The 19,555-nt window shown below is 37.6% G+C and overlaps 1 protein-coding gene across 1 annotated transcript; it reads right to left on the bottom strand.

Annotated features, from left to right (window-relative positions):
* Positions 1-3,795: 3,795 nt before the first annotated feature.
* LOC107879251 lies at positions 3,796-17,901 on the bottom strand. Its single transcript, XM_016726329.2, has 7 exons — positions 16,964-17,901; positions 15,567-15,764; positions 15,192-15,464; positions 14,382-14,484; positions 5,189-5,307; positions 4,928-5,104; positions 3,796-4,617 (listed from the first exon to the last, which is right to left on the bottom strand). Exons 1-7 carry the CDS (start codon positions 17,255-17,257, stop codon positions 3,871-3,873), a joined length of 1,911 nt encoding a protein of 636 aa, XP_016581815.1. The 5' UTR covers positions 17,258-17,901; the 3' UTR covers positions 3,796-3,870.
* Between the last annotated feature and the right edge of the window lie 1,654 nt (positions 17,902-19,555).

Raw genomic sequence — 19,555 nt, 5'->3', positions numbered from 1 at the left:
AACTCTCAAAGAAAGAAGTGATCAATAAAAGCATCCATGAAATCTTCCTACTCTGCAAGTGTTGCATCCTCACTACGAGTCTTCTCACATTGTTTATACCAAAGGCTAGCGACATCTATTAGGTGATAGAAGGCAAGCTCAACCTCCTCTATATCACTTACATCACTCAGAAAATCTTCTAGACCTCATTAATAAAGTTCTGAGGGTCCTCTTTAGCCTTGGACCATGTGAAAAATGATGGATTCATTCAAAGAAATTCGTGAATTTTGAAGGGGTTGGAGAAGTCATGAGAACTTCACCTAAAAAGGAATACATCCTTAATGGTCAAGTCGAGCTGTTACACGTTGTCTGAGCATATAAATAGCATCCCTTAATACATCATCACTGATAGCAATGCAAGGAGGCTGAGGAGTAGCTATCGCAGGAACCCTCACTGAGCCTGATGGCACAGGTGAAATCCCAATGCTAGAACTCTAACTAAAAAAGAGACCTCTATTCGTAGTCTGCATCATATGGGGTGGAGTCATAGTAGTGGCATCAGTCCCAATAGGGACGTTAGCTCTAGTGGTAGCTCTTTGACTGGTAGTCCTTTTTGGAGGCATGATCTGAAACACATACAAGCACGAATTAGAACAATTCATATAGTCTCATTCTATCATATGAACTAGAGTATGAAGAAAGGGTGGTATTTCCTAATATCTTGTACCTTCCTTATATAGGTGTGGCACACTTCACACCCATAAGAAAGACTCTACTAGACGTAAATTCATAGACATCCTAGGACTCTTAAACCTAATGTTGTGCCAAGTTTTTCATGTCCCTAGACTACACACACTAGACGTGATCTGCACCTAAAACCTTTATTAACTTAGCGCACTACAAAGACCAAATGTTGAACAAATGGAATCTATAAAGTATAAAGTGAAAACTAAGCTTTTGAGATAGAATAATATAAAATTTCAAAGTACGCAAACTATAAATCAACTGACAACCACTAAACTTCTAATAAAGCCTGTAAACATCTGAATTGAATGAGTATATCGAGATAAGTCCCTGTGATACTTTTATTTGATAACTAAACTGATAAGCTAAACGTATCTAAGTCTTTTGAATGTGAGAAGGACTTGCCATATCTTGGGGGAAGGGGGATAAGAGGTCTAATGAAACATTTGTCTGTAATCCTGAGCACCTGAATATGCCTCATAAACAGATGTAATGCCAATTAGCTTTAATACATAAAATGTATGATATGTAAAGCAAGTAAAGTAATGTAACCAAAAAAACAATAGTGAAAAGATTAAGAATTGAGCAAAAGTACTAATACCATAACTCGGTAGAAGTAACCAAGAATTGAGATATGACATATGCGCTATCCAAATTTATAATATATACTGAAAGCTTAAACCAAATATTTATACTGGAAATCTGAACTGTTGAAATCATAAAAAGAACATTGAAAATCTGTAAGTCAGAGTCATAAACTAAAATTGAGAAACAGAGAGTTTAACATAAGCAGTTTTTATGCAAAAGTCATAAACAATACATAGCTAAGGAAAGATATTAATTTTTTTATTTGGAGAGTTTCTCATAACCAACATACTCCATGTGATCTCACGATGTCCAACCTCTGACTCGGTTGAGTGAGCTGGTCTATACCTTGCCGGGGTATAGAATGAAATTAAAATTATGGATCTGTACTAGACCTCTGTTGTCCAAAAGAGGAATCGTCCGACTTACGGAACCATCCTATCCGATATACATAGTTTTGGGACATGTGTAATCTGAACCCATACCCCTTTCGGTGTTAAATAGACCTTCAAAAACTATATACTCATAATATATTTCATGTATAGTAATTGAAACTTGCACTTTGAGCCTTTGCTCAATATCTGATCTTCAAAATTGAACTGTTGATGAGCCTATGTTCAATTTACTGAATGATATGCAAATTCTGAAGTTTCAAGTAACAATACTTTCTTTCAAATATACTTTTAATACTTAAAGGAAATGGTAAATTTTTATGGACAATCGGTTTTCAACTTTTAAACCACTTTTATAGTCGATATGAGATAATGCAATGAAAAACAAGATATAAACTTTAAAAAGAAAAATCACAAAGTAAGTTCACAAGGTTCATAGAACAGTCCAAAAATATGAATTACGAATCATTTATTAATGAATGATCATAATTTCATAGAATTCTATAGTTTCTCATAGATAAATCACGATAGGTTTAACCAAGAAGTGAAATACTAATTTGAGGACTTAAGTTAAAACCCAAGTCTTGAATTCAAACAAAAACAAGCTTTTGAACTATGAATCATGAGGAAGAGCAGGGTTCCCACACTAAAAACAACTTTATAATCACGAATCTTGTTAGAATCCCAAATTTAGGGGTAGAAATCATGAACTAAGTTAAACAATGTTGGAGAAGACATACCTAACTTTAGGAGGGTGGAAGAGAGCTTTGGAAACTAATAGGCTTGATTTGAAAGTCGAAAAGTGGGAAAAGAAACATCCAACACGTCTTTTAAAAGTCCATAAATTCCATACATATGTTCTGTTTCATGGACCGTGAATCAGGGAAAGAAATGTCCAATGCTTCTTTTAAAAGTCCAGAAATTCTCAACGTACGATTTATTTCACGAACCGTGAACTAGGTTCATGGACTGTGGCTCGAGCCATTAAATTTTGGTTATAATTTCTAAATATCTAGACCGTTTTCACAATTTGTTTCACGCGTAGTGGACCAGATTCGTCAAAATTGGAGGAAACTTTAAAAATCACTGGACAATTTTCACAGCTCGATTCACGGTCCATGGATCAGGTTCATAAACCATGACCCTGATCATGGAAACCTGGCTACTTGAAATTCATTTGTTGGCTTTCATAGTTCATTTCACGAACCGTGCACTCGTTGTACGGTCCGTACAAGCTACCGTGAACCCTTGGGTCCAGTCTGAGCTCAACTAAGTACTGTATAAGCTTAGGTTCAAAATCCGAGGTGTTACAGTTGGTTTCTTTTTGTGCTAAAATATATTAATGCTAGTTCATAATAGCTTTTAAACTACTCCCTCCGTTTCAAAAAGAATGATCTACTTTTCTTTTTAGTCCATTTCAAAAGAATGACCCTTTCCTATTTTGGCAACACTAGATACAAACTTTTCCCTTGGGTCCAGTCTGAGCAAGCTACCGTGAACCCCTTGGGTCCGTACAAGCTACTGTGAACTCCTTGGGTCCAGTCTGAGCTCAATTAAGTACTATATAAGCGTAGGTTCAAAATCCGAGGTGCTACAGTTGGTCTCTTTTTGTGCTAAACTATATTAATGCTAGTCCATAATATCTTTTAAACTATTTCCTCCGTTTCAAAAAGAATGGCCTACTTTTTTTTTAGTCCATTTTAAAAGAATGACCCTTTCCTATTTTGGCAACACTAGATACAAACTTTTCATGTGGCATGTTTAATACATAAGATTAAGACATTTTAATATATTTGACATAACTTTAATTAAAGAATATAAGATTCAAAAATCTTCTTATTGTTTTGAATTCCGTGCAAAGTCAAATCAGATCTTTTTTCTTAAACAGGGAGTTATTTTTGTATAGAAGTTGTTAGCTAAAATGCAAGCTTCCGAACCTTCACTGTTTATGGCCATGTTTTACCTTTTGCAAATACCAGCAATGGCGGACTCAACTTTCAAGTCTCGAAAGTATTATTTCCCAGTTTCCAAAGGTTATAGAGGCTAATAGAACTAACACAGACAAAAGAGAAGAAACAAAAAGAAAAGGGGAGGATGAAGGAAATGTCAAATTTGCTGCCTTTGCTTCGCATCTTCAACATATATATGTACTGTATTTTTTTGGTCTAATTCATGATTCACAATCACAGTCTAATTCATTTTCTAGTTCCCTAATCAATAATTCCATCATCTTCTTGTACATTGGCATATAATGATCGTTTATCATCGTCTTTGACAAACGAAGCTTACTATACAATTCTCTAGGGGTCTCATATATCCCAACATGGTCTTCCGTTGGACCATCATGATCCAGATCACTTGCCTCTGTTGATGGTATAGAAACCATATGCATTATTCTTCCGGGAGGGTAAAAATGGTGGTTATCTGACACATCCGATGGAGATATTGGTGTTTGGTTTTCAGCTGCATCGACCAGCACTTTCTCCTCTTCAGCAATTTCTTCTGCTGCAGCAGCTGCTTCTTGGTCATGGACATCAGCTTCACCCTCCTGCCTCTGTAGCTCCTTCTCCAATTCATACCACAATTCACCTTCTGTGATATCCTCTACGTCGGTAGGACCAATTGCTTTGTCCACTCCAGCAGCATTTTCATCGTCATCGGTCTCATCTTGTCCAGATCCACTGCTTGAAGAACAATATTCGACTGTGTTACCATCAGGAACACTGTTTACTACTTCACTTGCAAACGTTTCACATGTTCTCGGAGCTATAAGAGGAGCCTCAGAGAAATCATCTGGTTTGGAACTTGCCAAAGGGGAGACGACACGGCGACGCACACCCATACAAGTCCATGATGACAAAGAGGAGCGTGTCTTGACAACTGCTTGGGCAACATCTTGGGCACGCTTCATCACCACCTGCACATTAAGGCAATAAAATCAGCTTTCCTCCCATGAAAATTAAGGAGACAGGACGTTATGGATGTGGCAAACGTAATTAACCTTAAAGTTTCATTGCAATATCCTATTAGTTTTTTACTTAAAACTCCATCTATAAATAATAACTTGTCCAGAACTATGAGTAAGAGTTACTACTGATCCAGAAAACTGGAGTTAAATTACACAATCATTTATCCACAAACTTAACATTATGATGCATTCAATAAGGGAAATTAATTAGTACTAATAAGTAGAAGGGTGAAACCAGTGGAAGGCCCCAAACTCCGACCTGAGTACTGCTTGAGACGGGGCGTAGAAGTGCACCTGCACCAGCAACCCTTGCTTTCGCTACAGCTATAGATGGTAGACGAGAACCAAGAGCAGTGGCAGATCGATAAATAACTTTCAAAACTCTATTGCGCTCAACTTGATCACGTAGATCATTCACCCAGGATGACGCGGTTACCTGAAAATGATTATTTTGAAGTTAGAAATTACAGCAGGCCCAAGAAAGACTTTGAAGTATATGAACGCGAGTAATGTGGCATACCTCAGAACGCAGAACATCAATAGAAGCGGTTGAGAATGTAGGCACCAGATCAGAACCATTAATTATTGTAGTGATGAAGTGCTTTCCTGACTCTGCCAACTCCCACGTCATACAGGCAGCTGCACAGCAAAGATGTAAAGTGATGCTAATTTATCAAGGAGCCACGCTAGAAATGTATCCAATATCAAAAATTGTAGGCACAGCTCAAAGAGGAAAAGAAACTATGCTATTGTACAGCCTCAGTATATCCAAAAGCATTAGAGTAGCACTACTAAAACAAAGATCATTTCATCAATTTCATAAATTCCAAAAAATCAAAAATGACAGAATCAACACATCACCGCACGAGTAAAGATTAAATAACTACTGCAAATAGTTTAGAGTACTAATGTTGCATAAAAAGAAGTATTAAGTCTAAACCTGGTAGAGAAGTCCCCCCTCTTCCTTACTTATAGGACACAGTAAGTAAAGGAGATTAAAGATTTCGTTCTTTCCCTGGTTAGAGGACTGAGATTTTGAATTTTTCGAGAATTTCAATTGTTTTCTACCTCGAAGAAATGCAGATCAACAAAAGAAGATAGAAATTAGGTAGTAATCTCTACTTTTATTTTTAGAATGACACAATTTGTTGTGTTTGAGCACATGTCCAGCATCCAACTAGAGTAAGACATGAATACACAGCCTAAGGGGGAAAGATTTGTACTAATTACAATAGACGTCCATGAGAAAGGTTGGAAACACTTCAGTGAGCTAATTTTCATCAACCTCCTAAGTAACTTTGTTGTCAAAGGCTCGCTAAAGCTGCACTTAATAGGTTGTGCGGCGTGTGCTTAGCACTACGGCAGTAAAAGTGTGTGCCATATGACCATGGGCTGTGTCTTGAAGAGAGCGGTACGCCTTATGACCATGGGCTCTGTCTTGAAGAGAGCGGTACGCCTTATGACCATGGGCTCTGTCTTGAAGAGAGCAGTACTAAACAACAGAATATTTCACCTAAATGCCCTTTTTCTTCAATTCTTGTGTTTAAATAATTGTTTGGATTTACAATTACAATTCTTGAACTACATATATATATATATATATATATATATATATATATATATATATATATATATATTCATCTCTCACTTGATTTGCACCTTACAGAAACAGCCTCTCTACCTCCTCGATGTAAGTGGTAAGGTCTGCGTACACTCTACCCTCCCCAGACCCTGTTTTTGGGACTATATTGGGTAGTTGTTGTTGTTGTAAATGATTTGCACCTTCTTCCTTACTGCCCACCGTTTCTTCACAATTTTTACTCAAAGGCCCAACACACTTCAATGATTTTTTGGCACTTCACCTTTAAAACTGTGACTTTATAATGTCACAACTGCTCAGCAAAGTCTTCAACTAATCTAGATGCTTCCCAACCTTTTCTCAGGACAACACAATTTATAGAAGCGACTTTGCAATGTTCATGCTACCATCATCTTTTTGTCACAGAAGTCCAGAATCATTTTCCAATACTTTCTTCAGAAGCTCTCTTTTTTCCCTTCATTATCATCACATATTCTTCAGTTACTGATATTTTGACTACATAATATCGATCACTGATAATCACTGTGTGGAGGTGTGCACGACTACTGTTCCATTGATGTATGAGTAGTTAGTAGTAGTTATTTGGTTAGAAAGTAGTTGAGTTAGTTGGAGAAGTTGTTAGAGGTTGTTAGACAAGTAGTTAGTTGGTTGTGATGAGCTGTCAGTGAGCTGGAAATAAGCTCCCATCTTAGCTCAAGTCTATAAATAGACACAACATTGTAATATTCTGATGATGCATACTGAAATTCAGCTTCACTTCATCTCTCTCTTCTCCTTTGATTGCAAAACATCAAGCTGTAATGCTTGCATTTCACATGGTAGCAGAGCCACGAGCTCAATACTGAGCGTGTTTCGATCAATTTCTATCTAGTTCTCTGCGAAATTTGAGATCTCTGTTTTCAGTTCCTTCTTCTTCACGATTCTGGTCTACCCTGCAGTTCGATCCCTTCACTCATGGCACCCAAAATTGATCAAAGTGATCCACTTTTCATTGGTGCTTCTGATAGTTCCAGTGCTGTTCCAATCAAGTTAACTGGTTCAGAAAACTATAGTCTGTGGAGTCGATCGATGCGCATTGCTCTCTTAGGGAAGAGGAAATTTGGTTGTCATTGGAACCTGCAACAAAGAGTCATACAGAGAGGAACTCCATGAACAGTGGGAAACATGCAATGCCATTGTCCGATTGCATTGTCCTTTCCTGGATCATGAACACTGTTGAGTGAAAGTTTACTATCTAGTATTGTTTATGCCACAAGTGCTTATGCAGCTAGGAAGATTTGAAGGAGAGATATGACAAGGTGAATTGTATGCGTATATATCAATTGCATCATGATATCAATATGCATTCTCAAGGTACAGATTCAATCTCAGCTTATTTTACAAAATTGAAAAGTTTGTGGAGTGAATATGATGTTCTAGTGCCTAATCCTAACTGTGATGGCCTTTAAGTCTAGAGAGTACACAGATCATATGTGTCAACTGAGACTTTTACAGTTTTTGAGTGGACTAAATGAGTCCCACGACCAAGCTAGGAGACAGATATTACTCAAAGGAGTAACTCCTACTCTTAATCAAGCTTATGCTATGCTTATAGAGGATGAGATCCAACATTTAGCTTGTAGGCTTGCTGTGAAATGATCGATCAGAACCACTTGCTATGCAAGTGAATCGCAATTATGGTTATGGACAAGGCAACACCAATTATAAGGGCAGAAAATGTGAATACTGTCACCTCTCAGTCATACTAAGGAAACTTGCTATAAACTGGTAGGGTATCCAAATGATTGGAAGAACAAGAAGAAACAAGGTTATAATCCTCCTAACTTCAGATCACACAACACTGGTGGTAACAATTTCTCCTCATATAATGGTGGTAGCCACTATGCCAACACTAATAACAAGCATTCTCAGACTCCAACCATGGTAGCAGGACAAGTTGATGCTGCTAGCTCCAGTCATGAGGTGAATCATGCACCACTAGCAAAGCCTCACACATTTACAAAAGAAGAGTACACTCAGATTATGAACATGTTAAGCAAAGATACCAAAGATATGAAACAAGTTAATATGACAGGTATTACTACTTGTTTTTTGTCCAAAGCTTGTCCGGACAGTTGTAGATTCAGGAGCTACACATCATGTGTCTGCATATAGACACTTGTTCAAAGATAGTACAAGACTAGTTCCTAGACACTTGGACAAATTACACCTCCCAACAGGTGATGAAGTTACAATTTCCCATACTGGAGAAGCCTACATGTTTGCAGATGATGTGATCAAAGATGTTCTCTTTATTCCAGATTTCAGGCTCAATTTGTTATCTGTTGCTAAGCTAACCAAGGAACTTTCATGCTTTGAGTCCTTTTATCCTGAATTTTGTGTCTTTCAGGACCTCTTCAATGGCAAAGTGAAGGGGATTGGTAGACAAGAGGGTGAACTATATGTTCTTAAAGGAGAATGGAAAAGAGACAATAACCATATAGAATCAAAACACACCAGATTCCTTGCAGAAGTTTCAGCTTCTAGTTGTAGCTTATGGCACCAAAGACTTGGGCATCCAGCTTCTCGGGTTTTAAAATGCTTAGATCTTCTGAAGAATCCTAGTGATGTAAATATATTGAATAAATGTACTGTATGTCCATTAGCCAAACAGACAAGACTATCATTTCCTACAAGTACTACTAGCTGTTCTGCATGTTTTGAACTTGTACACATGGATTTATGGGGTCCATATAAAACTTCTACTTTTGATAACAAGTGTTATTTCTTGACTATGGTAGATGACTATAGTAGCTATACTTGGGTTCATCTATTGCAGCTAAAATCTGAGACCATAGTGGCCATTAAGACCTTCATTTCCATGATTAAAACCCAGTTTAGAGTGGTAGTGAAAACCATCAGATCTGACAATGGGACTTGAGTTTATCAATTCTCAATGTCAAACATTATTTCAGTCTCTATGTATTCTAGATCAAACCAGCTGCCCTCACACTCCTCAACAAAATGGAGTTGTGGAGAGGAAGCACAGGCACATATTAAACATAGCCAGAGCACTCAAGTTCTAATCTCACTTGCCCATTAAGTATTGGGGATTGTGTGTGAAGGCTGCAGTGTATATCATGAACAGGTTACCATCTTCTGTACTGAATGGTAAGAGTCCATTCCAATTGTTGATCTCCAAGGATCCCAAGTTGTCTCATCTCAGGGTATTTGGGTGTCTGTATTATGTAACTGTTCTCCCAAGAGGTGATAAATTCACAGAAAAGGCTAAACCTGCAGTGTTAGTTGGCTACTCAGAGTCTATACTTACTACTGGATTTCCACTCAAAAAGACTATTGATAAGTAGGGATGTTGTGTTTCATGAGGATACATTCCCCTTTGATCCATCAAAAGTACAGGATGCACATGCTTCCAAAGCTGAAGAAGACATCAATGACTTCTTGATCCCCACAGATAATGAAATGACTACTAAGGCTCCTACTGAAGTTGCTCCCATTGAGAAGGATAGTCTTGCTGATGCTGCACTACCTGATACAGCTCCATCTGACACAAATGATGAAGCAAATTGCCAAGCTCAGGGGTAATATTAAACCAAAGGAAGTACATTCTTGAATTGATTGCAGACACAGGTCTTAGTGGCTCTAAACCTGCAATCACTCCATTCGAGTCCAATGTCAGGTTAACCACACTAGAGTATGATCAAGCCACGGGTGCACAAGGTGATGAGCTGTTGTCTGATGTTTCTTCTTACCAAAGACTAGAGGGCAAACTTATGTATGCTACTATTACAAGACCAGATATTAATTTTGCAGTCCAAACCCTCAACCAGTTCATGCAGCATCCCAAGAGGTCACACTGGGAAGCTTCTACCAGGGTAGTCAAGTACCTCAAGGGTTCTGTTGGTCAAGGTATCTGGTTAAAGGCTGAGTCTGCTACTACACTCACTTGTTGGTGTGACTCAGACTGGGCTGCTTGTCCAAACACCAGGGCTATTCACTTTGGTGAATCATTAATATCTTGGAAATCCAAGAAACAACACTGTTTCCAGAAGTTCTGCTGAAGCTGAGTACAGAAGCATGTCTTCAGTAGTTCCAGAATTAACTTGGCTGGTTGGTTTATTCCAGGAACTCAAAGTTCCCATTACACTTCCCATATCAGTCTTTAGTGACAGCAATTCAGCCATTCAGTTGGCTAATAAACCTGTGTTTCATGAGAGAACAAAACACATAGAGATTGACTACCATTTCATCAGGGACAAGATCAAAAGTGGATTGATTCAAGCTCTGTATGTTCACACTCTCACACTCATGATCAACTTGCTGACCTTCTTACCAAGGGCCTAAGCCATGCTCAACATGCTCACTTACTTGGCAAGCTTGGTGAGCTCAACATACTGCACCCTGCAGCTTGAGGGGGGAGTATGTTGGCTACATAATGATGATCACGGATAATCACTGCGTGTAGGTGCACGACTACTGTTCCATTGATGTATGAGTAGTTAGTAGTAGTTATTTGGTTAGGAAGTAGTTGAGTTAGCTGGAGAAGTTATTAGAGGTTGTTAGACAAGTAGTTAGTTGGTTGTGATGAGTTGTTAGTGAGCTGGAAATAAGCTCTCATTTTAGCTCAAGTCTATAAATAGACACAACATTGTAATATTCTGATGATGCATAATGAAATTCAGCTTCACTTCATCTCTCTCTTCTCCTTTGATTCCAAATCATCAAGCTGTAATGCTTGCATTTCACAACTGAGTTACATGTTAAAGGGACCAGCTCACATATGAAACAAGTAGTCTCCTAATGAACCATATGTGCCCCCTATTGGTGAAATTTTCTACAGAAGTTTCTCTACATATTACACTACCTCCCCACCTTTTTATCAGGTTTCCTAAAACTAGACAAGTGTCCAATTCAATAGCCCTTCCCTATATTCTTATCTTCACAACAAATTAGATTTATAGATTCACACCTTTGGAGCTAAAACAAGATATACACTGCAAGCTATTTTTCTCAAAGTGTTCTGTGGAAAGAAATTAAAATACCAATGATGTTCAGAGATCCCCGGAAACAGACGGTCAAAAGACAGTTCTAGTAATAGTTTAGCTAGTATGTTTATACTTTATAGATGCTCTCATCTCAGCTTTCAATCTCATTTTCATTTCAGGAAACACAATTTAAATTGTCGACAGCCCGTTGTCTCTCCCTTCCAGTTTACAGAAATATGTAGTTTTACCATGATCACTACAAAGTAATACCTCAGTACTATGGAAGAACTTTGGACGTTCAAAACCTGGCAAATACTGAATTGAACACAGGCCAACCCTCGAGTTTCAATCTTCAAAGTACGACTATACTGAACTAATTGAGATGCCTTTTCAGACTCGACCAATTTTAATAGTATGTTCCTTTCTTATTCTAAATTAGTACTGCCTTTCTTGAGATCTAACTACAGGTGCTGTTAATAAAATTAAACTTAAAAAGCTAGTGACTTGAAATTACAAACTTCAAGACAGAAACTGTTAAGAGTCCCCTGATATTGATCTAGTTATGGGACACTGAAATATGATATCTGATGCTTTCTACGACCTATGGTGCTGGTTCTTTAAGACCTGCAATCTCTTGAGTTTGAAGAACTCAAAAACTTAATAATTTTATGCTTGCTTTTCCATTGAAGTCAATAAATTTACATACAATTGATGGATTAACCACCCACCTAATAACAAGGAAATAACTTCCTACAACTACTTAATTGAGAAAGTGGAGGAATAACCTCCTTACTGCTGTCTACAGATAATTAAAAAACAACATAATTAATACATAAGTAATACTAATAACTGACTAAGAAAAATAGGAAAACATACTCCCTCTGTTTCAAAAATAAAAATGACCTATTTTGACTTGGTACAGAATTTAAGAAAATAAAGAAGACTTTTGAATCTAGTGGCGCTAAATTAAGATTGTGTCAAATGTACCAAAATACCCTTTTATCTTGTTGTCTTGAATGTGTCATGTCGAAAGTTGAAATTAAAGTATTGTCAAAAAAGGAAAGGAACATTCTTTTTGAAATGGACTAAAAAGGAAAGCAGGACATTCTTTTTGGAACGGATGGAGTAATTAATAGCAGCTAAAACAATCTACTTTTTGATTTAATTTTCCGGCAGTAAACTGTTGATAGACTAAAGGGTGTGCTAACATTACTCCCCTCCTTCAAATCGCGCTTGTCCTCAAGCGCTAAGTGTGGAAAGTAGTGGTATTTCCCTTTTTCAGCAAATTCTTCTTCGTCATCAATGAAATCGGTCCAGAATAATTTCTTGCACTGATGGACCCTAATTAATAGTTCGGCCCAATTGAAACAGAATCCCTTAAGTCGCCTTTGCTCCATTTCAGATTTGGTCAGTTTCTTCACAAATCTGGCATGTTGTTGAGGTGAGAAATCGGTTGTCTTTAACCTGCCAGCATCTAACAGTTGCGACCGAATGGATTGTTCCTGGCGTTCATAAAATCGGGATAAACTCATCGTTGTAGCCAAAGCTGGAGGATTATGCAATTCAACCTCAATTGCTATATTATCAGCAAGACCGCTGATATAAAGTTCAACTTTCTGTGACTGTGTGAGTGCACCAACCCGCAAAACTAACTGCTCAAACTTTTCTTGGTAATATGTCACAGACCCAATCTGGCGCAACTTTGCCAATTCGCTCAACTTCTGACTTCTGATTGGTGGCCCAAAACGAAGGTTATAATGGTGTTTGAATTCATTCTGCGACAGTTTGAGGCATATCTATCTCTAGTTGAAGAAACCAAAGTTGTGCATGAAAATAAGCAAGTTCAACCTTTCCTTCTTTCGAAGTTTGCTGGTGTTGAAAAAAGTGTTCACATTTGTTCAACCATCCCAAAGGGGTCCTCATAGCCATCAAACCATAGGAAATTCAACTTTGCATGTCGAGGAATGATGGATCTTCCTCCTACTTCAAATCTTGACCCTCCTGCCACTCTAGTTTTACCCTTCCAACCTCGATTATGACTAGTATGTTCAGACAATTCAGAATCAACTTTGTATTTACTAAATCCTTTGTGAGTTCATCCAATCGAGCATTTATTGCTTCTTGTCTGCTAAATTGGCTGCACGCTCTTCTTGGAACAAGTTCACCAATTGTGCCAGTTCATGTTGAATTTGGTCTCCCATAACTTCCCATAACTCCCGGCTCTGATACCGAGTTGTTACAGTCCCCTGATATGGATCTAGTTATGGGACGCTGAAATATGATATTTGACGCTTTCTTTCTACAACCTATGGTGCTGGTTCGTTAAGAGAAAACCTGCTATCTCTTGAGTTTGAAGTACTCAAAAACATAATAATTTTCTGCTTACCTTGCCATTGAAGTCAATAAATTTAAATACAATTGGTGGATTAAACAACCCCCCCCCACCCCCAAAAACAAGGACATAACTTCCTACAACTACTGAAATGAGAAAGTGGAGAAATAACCTCCTTACTGCTATCTACAGAGAATTAAAAACAACATAATTAATAGATAAGTCATACTAATAACTGCCTAAGAAAAATAGGAAACAGAAACTTTAGCATTTGTAGAAAACAAAACGCTCACAATGTCCAAGTTTCTTAATTCATCATTCAACTAATTGAGCATGAATTTTAGGAATATTTTGGATGTAGCTTCATAATTTCCAGATAACATAGATTTGCTGAAGGTAAGATCATAGATTGAACTATTGCTCTTACAGATGCATCATAAACTCAATTTTGTGAAGAGATGCAGAAAATAGATGAAAAAATAACTTTATGACAAATATTAGGACTCAATTGGAACGAGTCACCCAAGTAGAAAACTTTCAGAATCTCCACTCTAATGTAGCACTAAATGGGCCTAAATCAACAAGGGGAAATACGATGGCTTCTAATTTAGCTATTCACTAAACAATTTGGAAAGAAGGAATGGAAGAAAATGTCCTATTTTCCTCAGCGTCACCTAAAATTCTCATTTACCAGGTATTGATATTTGATATACAAACATAGCAACCATAATAGGAGGGAAAGTAAACCTTCCGACTTTTAAATAGAGATCCGCAACAGCAGCAAAAAGAAACACACCTGGTGCAAAAGTGACACAGGTGCTTGAGGAAAGTTCTTTTTGCTCTCGAAGGATATAGGTCAGAAGTGCAGCAGTACCACCACCAAGAGAATGCCCTACAATCTGAAGTTCAAAACTAGCATTACAACTTTGATATTAAGCACAAACAGAAAACTGGAAATATGTCTTCATCTGCAGCAAATCACTTAAATAACCTGACTTTTAAAGGTATGTTAACATTACATATTCACTCAAACTTGCCACATTGATATTTACAGGCATGTTTCTAAAAATTTACACAGCACCACCAAAGGTAATGATTACTTCGTCTTTTGATAAGTATTGGTACTGCTTACTTTTACAAGCCATCTGCATCTTAGCCCCAAAGATATGAAATGCAACAAAAATGAAAGAAACACATGACTATGAGATTAATGTATGTCAAAAAAAATAGAAGAACTATAGAAGGTAACTTTCTGACTTGCTCTATAAAGGACAACAGAAACTGCTACCACAAAACTTAAGATCAACCCTGCGAACAACAGGAAAGAGAAGCAAACCACAATATAGATCAATAATGTAACATGGTATCATAACTATCCAAATGAAAGCAAATCCCATGATGCATCAATGGCAATCATCACATTGACAGTAATAAGAAAGTTGATCAAGAATCATTTCTTGTTTAATCTTCCAATTTTAACAAGTCTGTCACAGCTTTCAGTTTGGACAAGTAGTAAATGGAAAAACGCATCAAAACACCTTCCAATTTCCAATGGAATAGAGCAGAAGAAAGGATAAGAACCAACGATGTGAATTCCAAATTTTACCTTTATCTCATACTCAGGATTTTCCTCCAGCGCCTTTACCAAGAAAGGCATACTGAGCTTGGCAATCCACCGCGCAGCAGCAACCATCCCACAATGTGCATATCCCAAAACAAGATTGCTAACCCCACCATCATCTAAAACTGAATGGTGAAAAGGTACGACAGCGCCTGTTGCTGCAGTCAGAGTATCTTTGATGCTATGAGTGCCCCGAATTAGAAGAAGAAAACAATTTAAATTTCTGTCTCTTATAATTGTAAAGGCAGGCTTAAGGAGCTGCAAACAAAAATGTTGAACATCTTAGTTCACGACAATCTAAACACAATTATGAATTTGTGAAATAAATCCAATCAAGGTAGAGGTACACAATTAACATACTCCTGCTTTAGGCTTCTGAAGGAGAACGTCTTCTTGAGAGTAGCCAGCAGACTCCAAGAATACAGGAAATGGCTTCTTTGAGAAAAGCATACAAAGGGTCACCAACCTTAAGTAATGATACAACTGAGCTATAATCTCATCACCCTTTAATTGTAAACAGCTTTCCCCAGCATATACGCTTGCAACTGGTGCATTTCCCTTCAAGATCATAAATACAAATGAAATCTAGGTATAATTCAAGCATTACAAAACACAGATATAGAAAATCCCCGAGCCATTGTATCCATGAGTTTCTATTGGAGATAATGCATTTAAAAACCACAATTCCTCAGCTGACAAGTGATTAGCACAAAGTGTCTTGAGCCTGAATTTCAAGGTACTAAGAGGCGCAACATCTAGAATTTCTAAGATGAACAGGATGATCCACAATTATAAGAAGACGACGAGCCACATAATGAAAGAAATTAATAACAGACAGAACATCTACCAAAATGCAGCACTTAGGATTATCTTTTCTATCAGAAACCTTCCCAAATGACATACATATAAGTATATATATATTAAAAAAAATTAAGAATGTCAGAGTATAGTGTGAAATTTGCGACAAAGATCTGCTGAATTGCATTAGATATCGACCTACATGGGACTACCTAATGATGTACAAGCTCACATAGTTATGTACTAAATATACAGTAACCAGTCTACTTTCCAAGTAGCAGCATCAATAAAAGAATGTACTGGCAGCAACAAAGAATACTATATTTTTCACTCAGTTTAATACTATATTTTTCACTCAGTTTTACTTATTCAAGCAATTCCTCTAGCTAATTTGACCACAGTCACTGATGGAAGGAAGTTCAACATAGTGAAAAGAACGTATTTAACTTGGTCCATTGGGAAAAAGAAAAAAGAAAAAGATTGCAATACAAAATTATTCAGACAATACATAACTATATCTGAAATCAGTCCATTGACTCCATTCACATCAGGATACATCTCATCGATTTCCATTCATGATTCACCAAGCTGCAAAAACATTTTGTGATACAAAAGTTTCCAAATTTAGAAACCCAACACTTGATATCACTCAATCAACTATAAACCTTACTCCCAAACTAGTTGAGATGGACTAACTGAATAATCTATATCCACTCGGCACTATCCGGGCATGTCATTGGAGTACTGGTAAATAAAATAATGTTTCCATTCTGATGGTGGTAAATGATTGCACAAAAAGACTCGTTCTTTAGGAGCTCAACAATTAATAATCAATCAACTACAGTACATTTTCAATGCCAACCAGTTCTGGATCAGCTCTATAACATTTCATAGCAACATTAGTAAACAATTTAACATCATTTCGTCTACATAAAAGCTTTGACAGATATGTTAATTACCTGTCTTCGGATAAGGAAATTGATCCCAAAAGCCAAGTCACCAATAGGCCATTTCCCAAGTGTTTCGGAATAGGTAAACCGTAGAGTTTCACACAAAGTCGAAATTGTTTCAAGCCAGGTGGCGGGAGCTTGAGCTGGCCTTCGTGACAGTCTCCGTTTCACAGATCTACTTGCTGCTTTGGAGTAATCACCACTTTCTTCCTCCTCTCCCTCCTTGCCCGTTAATCGGCGACTCAACACATAGTACAACAACACCACCGCCCCCGCCGCTGTCGCCATCGTCGTCGCAGCCATTCAGCTGTCAATTTCAAACTTCTTAGAGAAACAGCCCTTAATTACACCTTCCTTTGGTGATCTGTAGATCACGGTTCAAACAATCTGGAGTCTCACTGTACACCTAATCTTCTTTTTTTTCTTTTATCGGAGCCAGCTTTACTATACACCCAATAAAAGCTGTGGATTTTCGTGTCGAATTCAAGACAGTGTCTTTAAAGAAATATAAGGCTACAGATACACCTCACTGTACACCCTATGTCAAACCTATATGAATTTTGGAAAATTTCATATCAATCAAAATTGGATTGAAAAATTAGGTTGTTGGTGAAATTGAAATGAAGAATAAGTGAATGAATTATTGTTTACAGGTACATTTTCTATATATGATACACAGAGTTGTATAGATACACATGGATTTGGGGAAGTGTTGATGAATATGCATAGAGATAGACATATACACACGCTTTCGCAAAAGGGAGCTTGACGGAGACGGCAAAACGCCAAAACGGAGATGAAACGGAGTTAAGCTTTGCGGTGAAGTCAAATGGCGTTCTTGCCGTTTGCCTAACTCATTTCACTAAATTATATATATAATTTACCAAAAATAAATAGAGCAGCTGTACTAGGAGTTTGATTTTAATCCTAAATAAGTTACAACGATTAATTTATTAGCTCATCCTTACCCCCCACAAAACTAATAAAGTAGCAATCAATTAGTATTATGTTATGAAATATAAAGAACAACAAGAAGAGTAGAGAGAGAATAGATAGAAATTTTTGTTTCTCCTAAGGATGAGAGGTCATCAGATTCCGAATACAATGAAAAATATCCCTCTTTTGTAGTAGTTAGAAGAGACTTGGTGAATAAACTAGTCACATCGTCACTCGAACGAATCTGTTGTACGTTAATATCACCATTCTTTTTTAGATCATATGTATAGAAAAATTTTGATGAAATGTGCTTTGTTCTATCTCCTTTTGTATGATTCCTCCATTAAGATTAAGATGTGATATGCATGCTGCATTATCTCGGTATAAAATTGTGGGTAAATTATCTCATTTCTGTAATGCCCCGAGTCTGTACCCCGGACGCTACACGGTGCTCATAATCCCGAGAGACCACAAGCTAATCCATGACTGGTACCTGCTGCAATAACTGAATAATAATACTGTGATTTGTGGAAATTAGGCAGAAACTTTCCATAAGGTTCAAACTGAAAGTAAATACTGAATACCGATACATCTGTCTGAAATACTCTAGTCTGAAAAGCCTCTACTGTCTGAACAAGGAGTTGATGGGACAAGCCCCCAACTAACCCCGACTACTGAAAACTGATAAACTGAGATACTGAAATACTGAAATAATAAGTTTGTCCTCGAACTATGAGGACTCGCCACTAAGTCTGTTGCTGATAGATCGGGCTGCTAAGTATAATCGGGAGCCCGTGCGTCTGAACTTATGATATAAGACATCATAGCACAAAAGAAAGGTATGCATCAATACTTTGAATGTACTGGTATGGTAAGTGAGGTAGGCTGAGATGCATGGGTTCATATGCATGAAAAATACTGACTGAATGACATAAATATAACTGAGTGAGAGTACATGTATGAATACGTAAACTGTAATTGAGATCATGATAACACAGGATACTGAGTTTTGAATTACTGATTTACTGATAGTTGAGTTTACTGATACCATGTATCTGATAACTGAGTGACTGTATCTAATAGTTTTGATTCAGAACAGCTGGTCTGAGTTCTATACTGAGCTGAGTGACTGTATCTAACAGTCTTGAATCTGTAGAACTGAACTGAGTTCTATACTGAGACTGAATCTAAAACTGAGACTGTGGGAGGTAATCATCTAACCGACATGCCCCTTTCTGAATAGATTGGGGTCCAACCTGTAACCCCAGCTGGAAGGGTGTCAGTACCGTGCCACGGGCAAAGACAAGCTGAGTTATCCTCATCTAGCAGGTGCTCTGAATGAGAACGGTGGTACCCTCAACTAGCAGGTAGGACACCTCATCAACCCTCAACTGGCAGGTTGATGTCTCAACCTACGCTGGCTATGTAATTCTGGAACACAAGGACTGCTTCTAAGGATCACACCCTCTACTGGCAGGTGAGTCCCCATCCTTGGGTTCACTCGGTGCTGAATCCTACTCCTAACTAAATAGATACTGGACTGAATTTTAAACTGTACTAGGCTGGATTGAACTGTTACTGATTGTGTTGTCTAACTGAATTGAACTGAGTTCACTGAGTTCTGTTGACTGACGGAATACTACTAAATTCTGCTAACTGACTGAA

This window comes from Capsicum annuum, chromosome 1 (assembly GCF_002878395.1).
Source record: "Capsicum annuum cultivar UCD-10X-F1 chromosome 1, UCD10Xv1.1, whole genome shotgun sequence".
NCBI lineage: Eukaryota > Viridiplantae > Streptophyta > Magnoliopsida > Solanales > Solanaceae > Capsicum > Capsicum annuum.
Note: the sequence above shows the minus strand (reverse complement) of the source record. Positions and strands in the feature narration are given on the sequence as shown.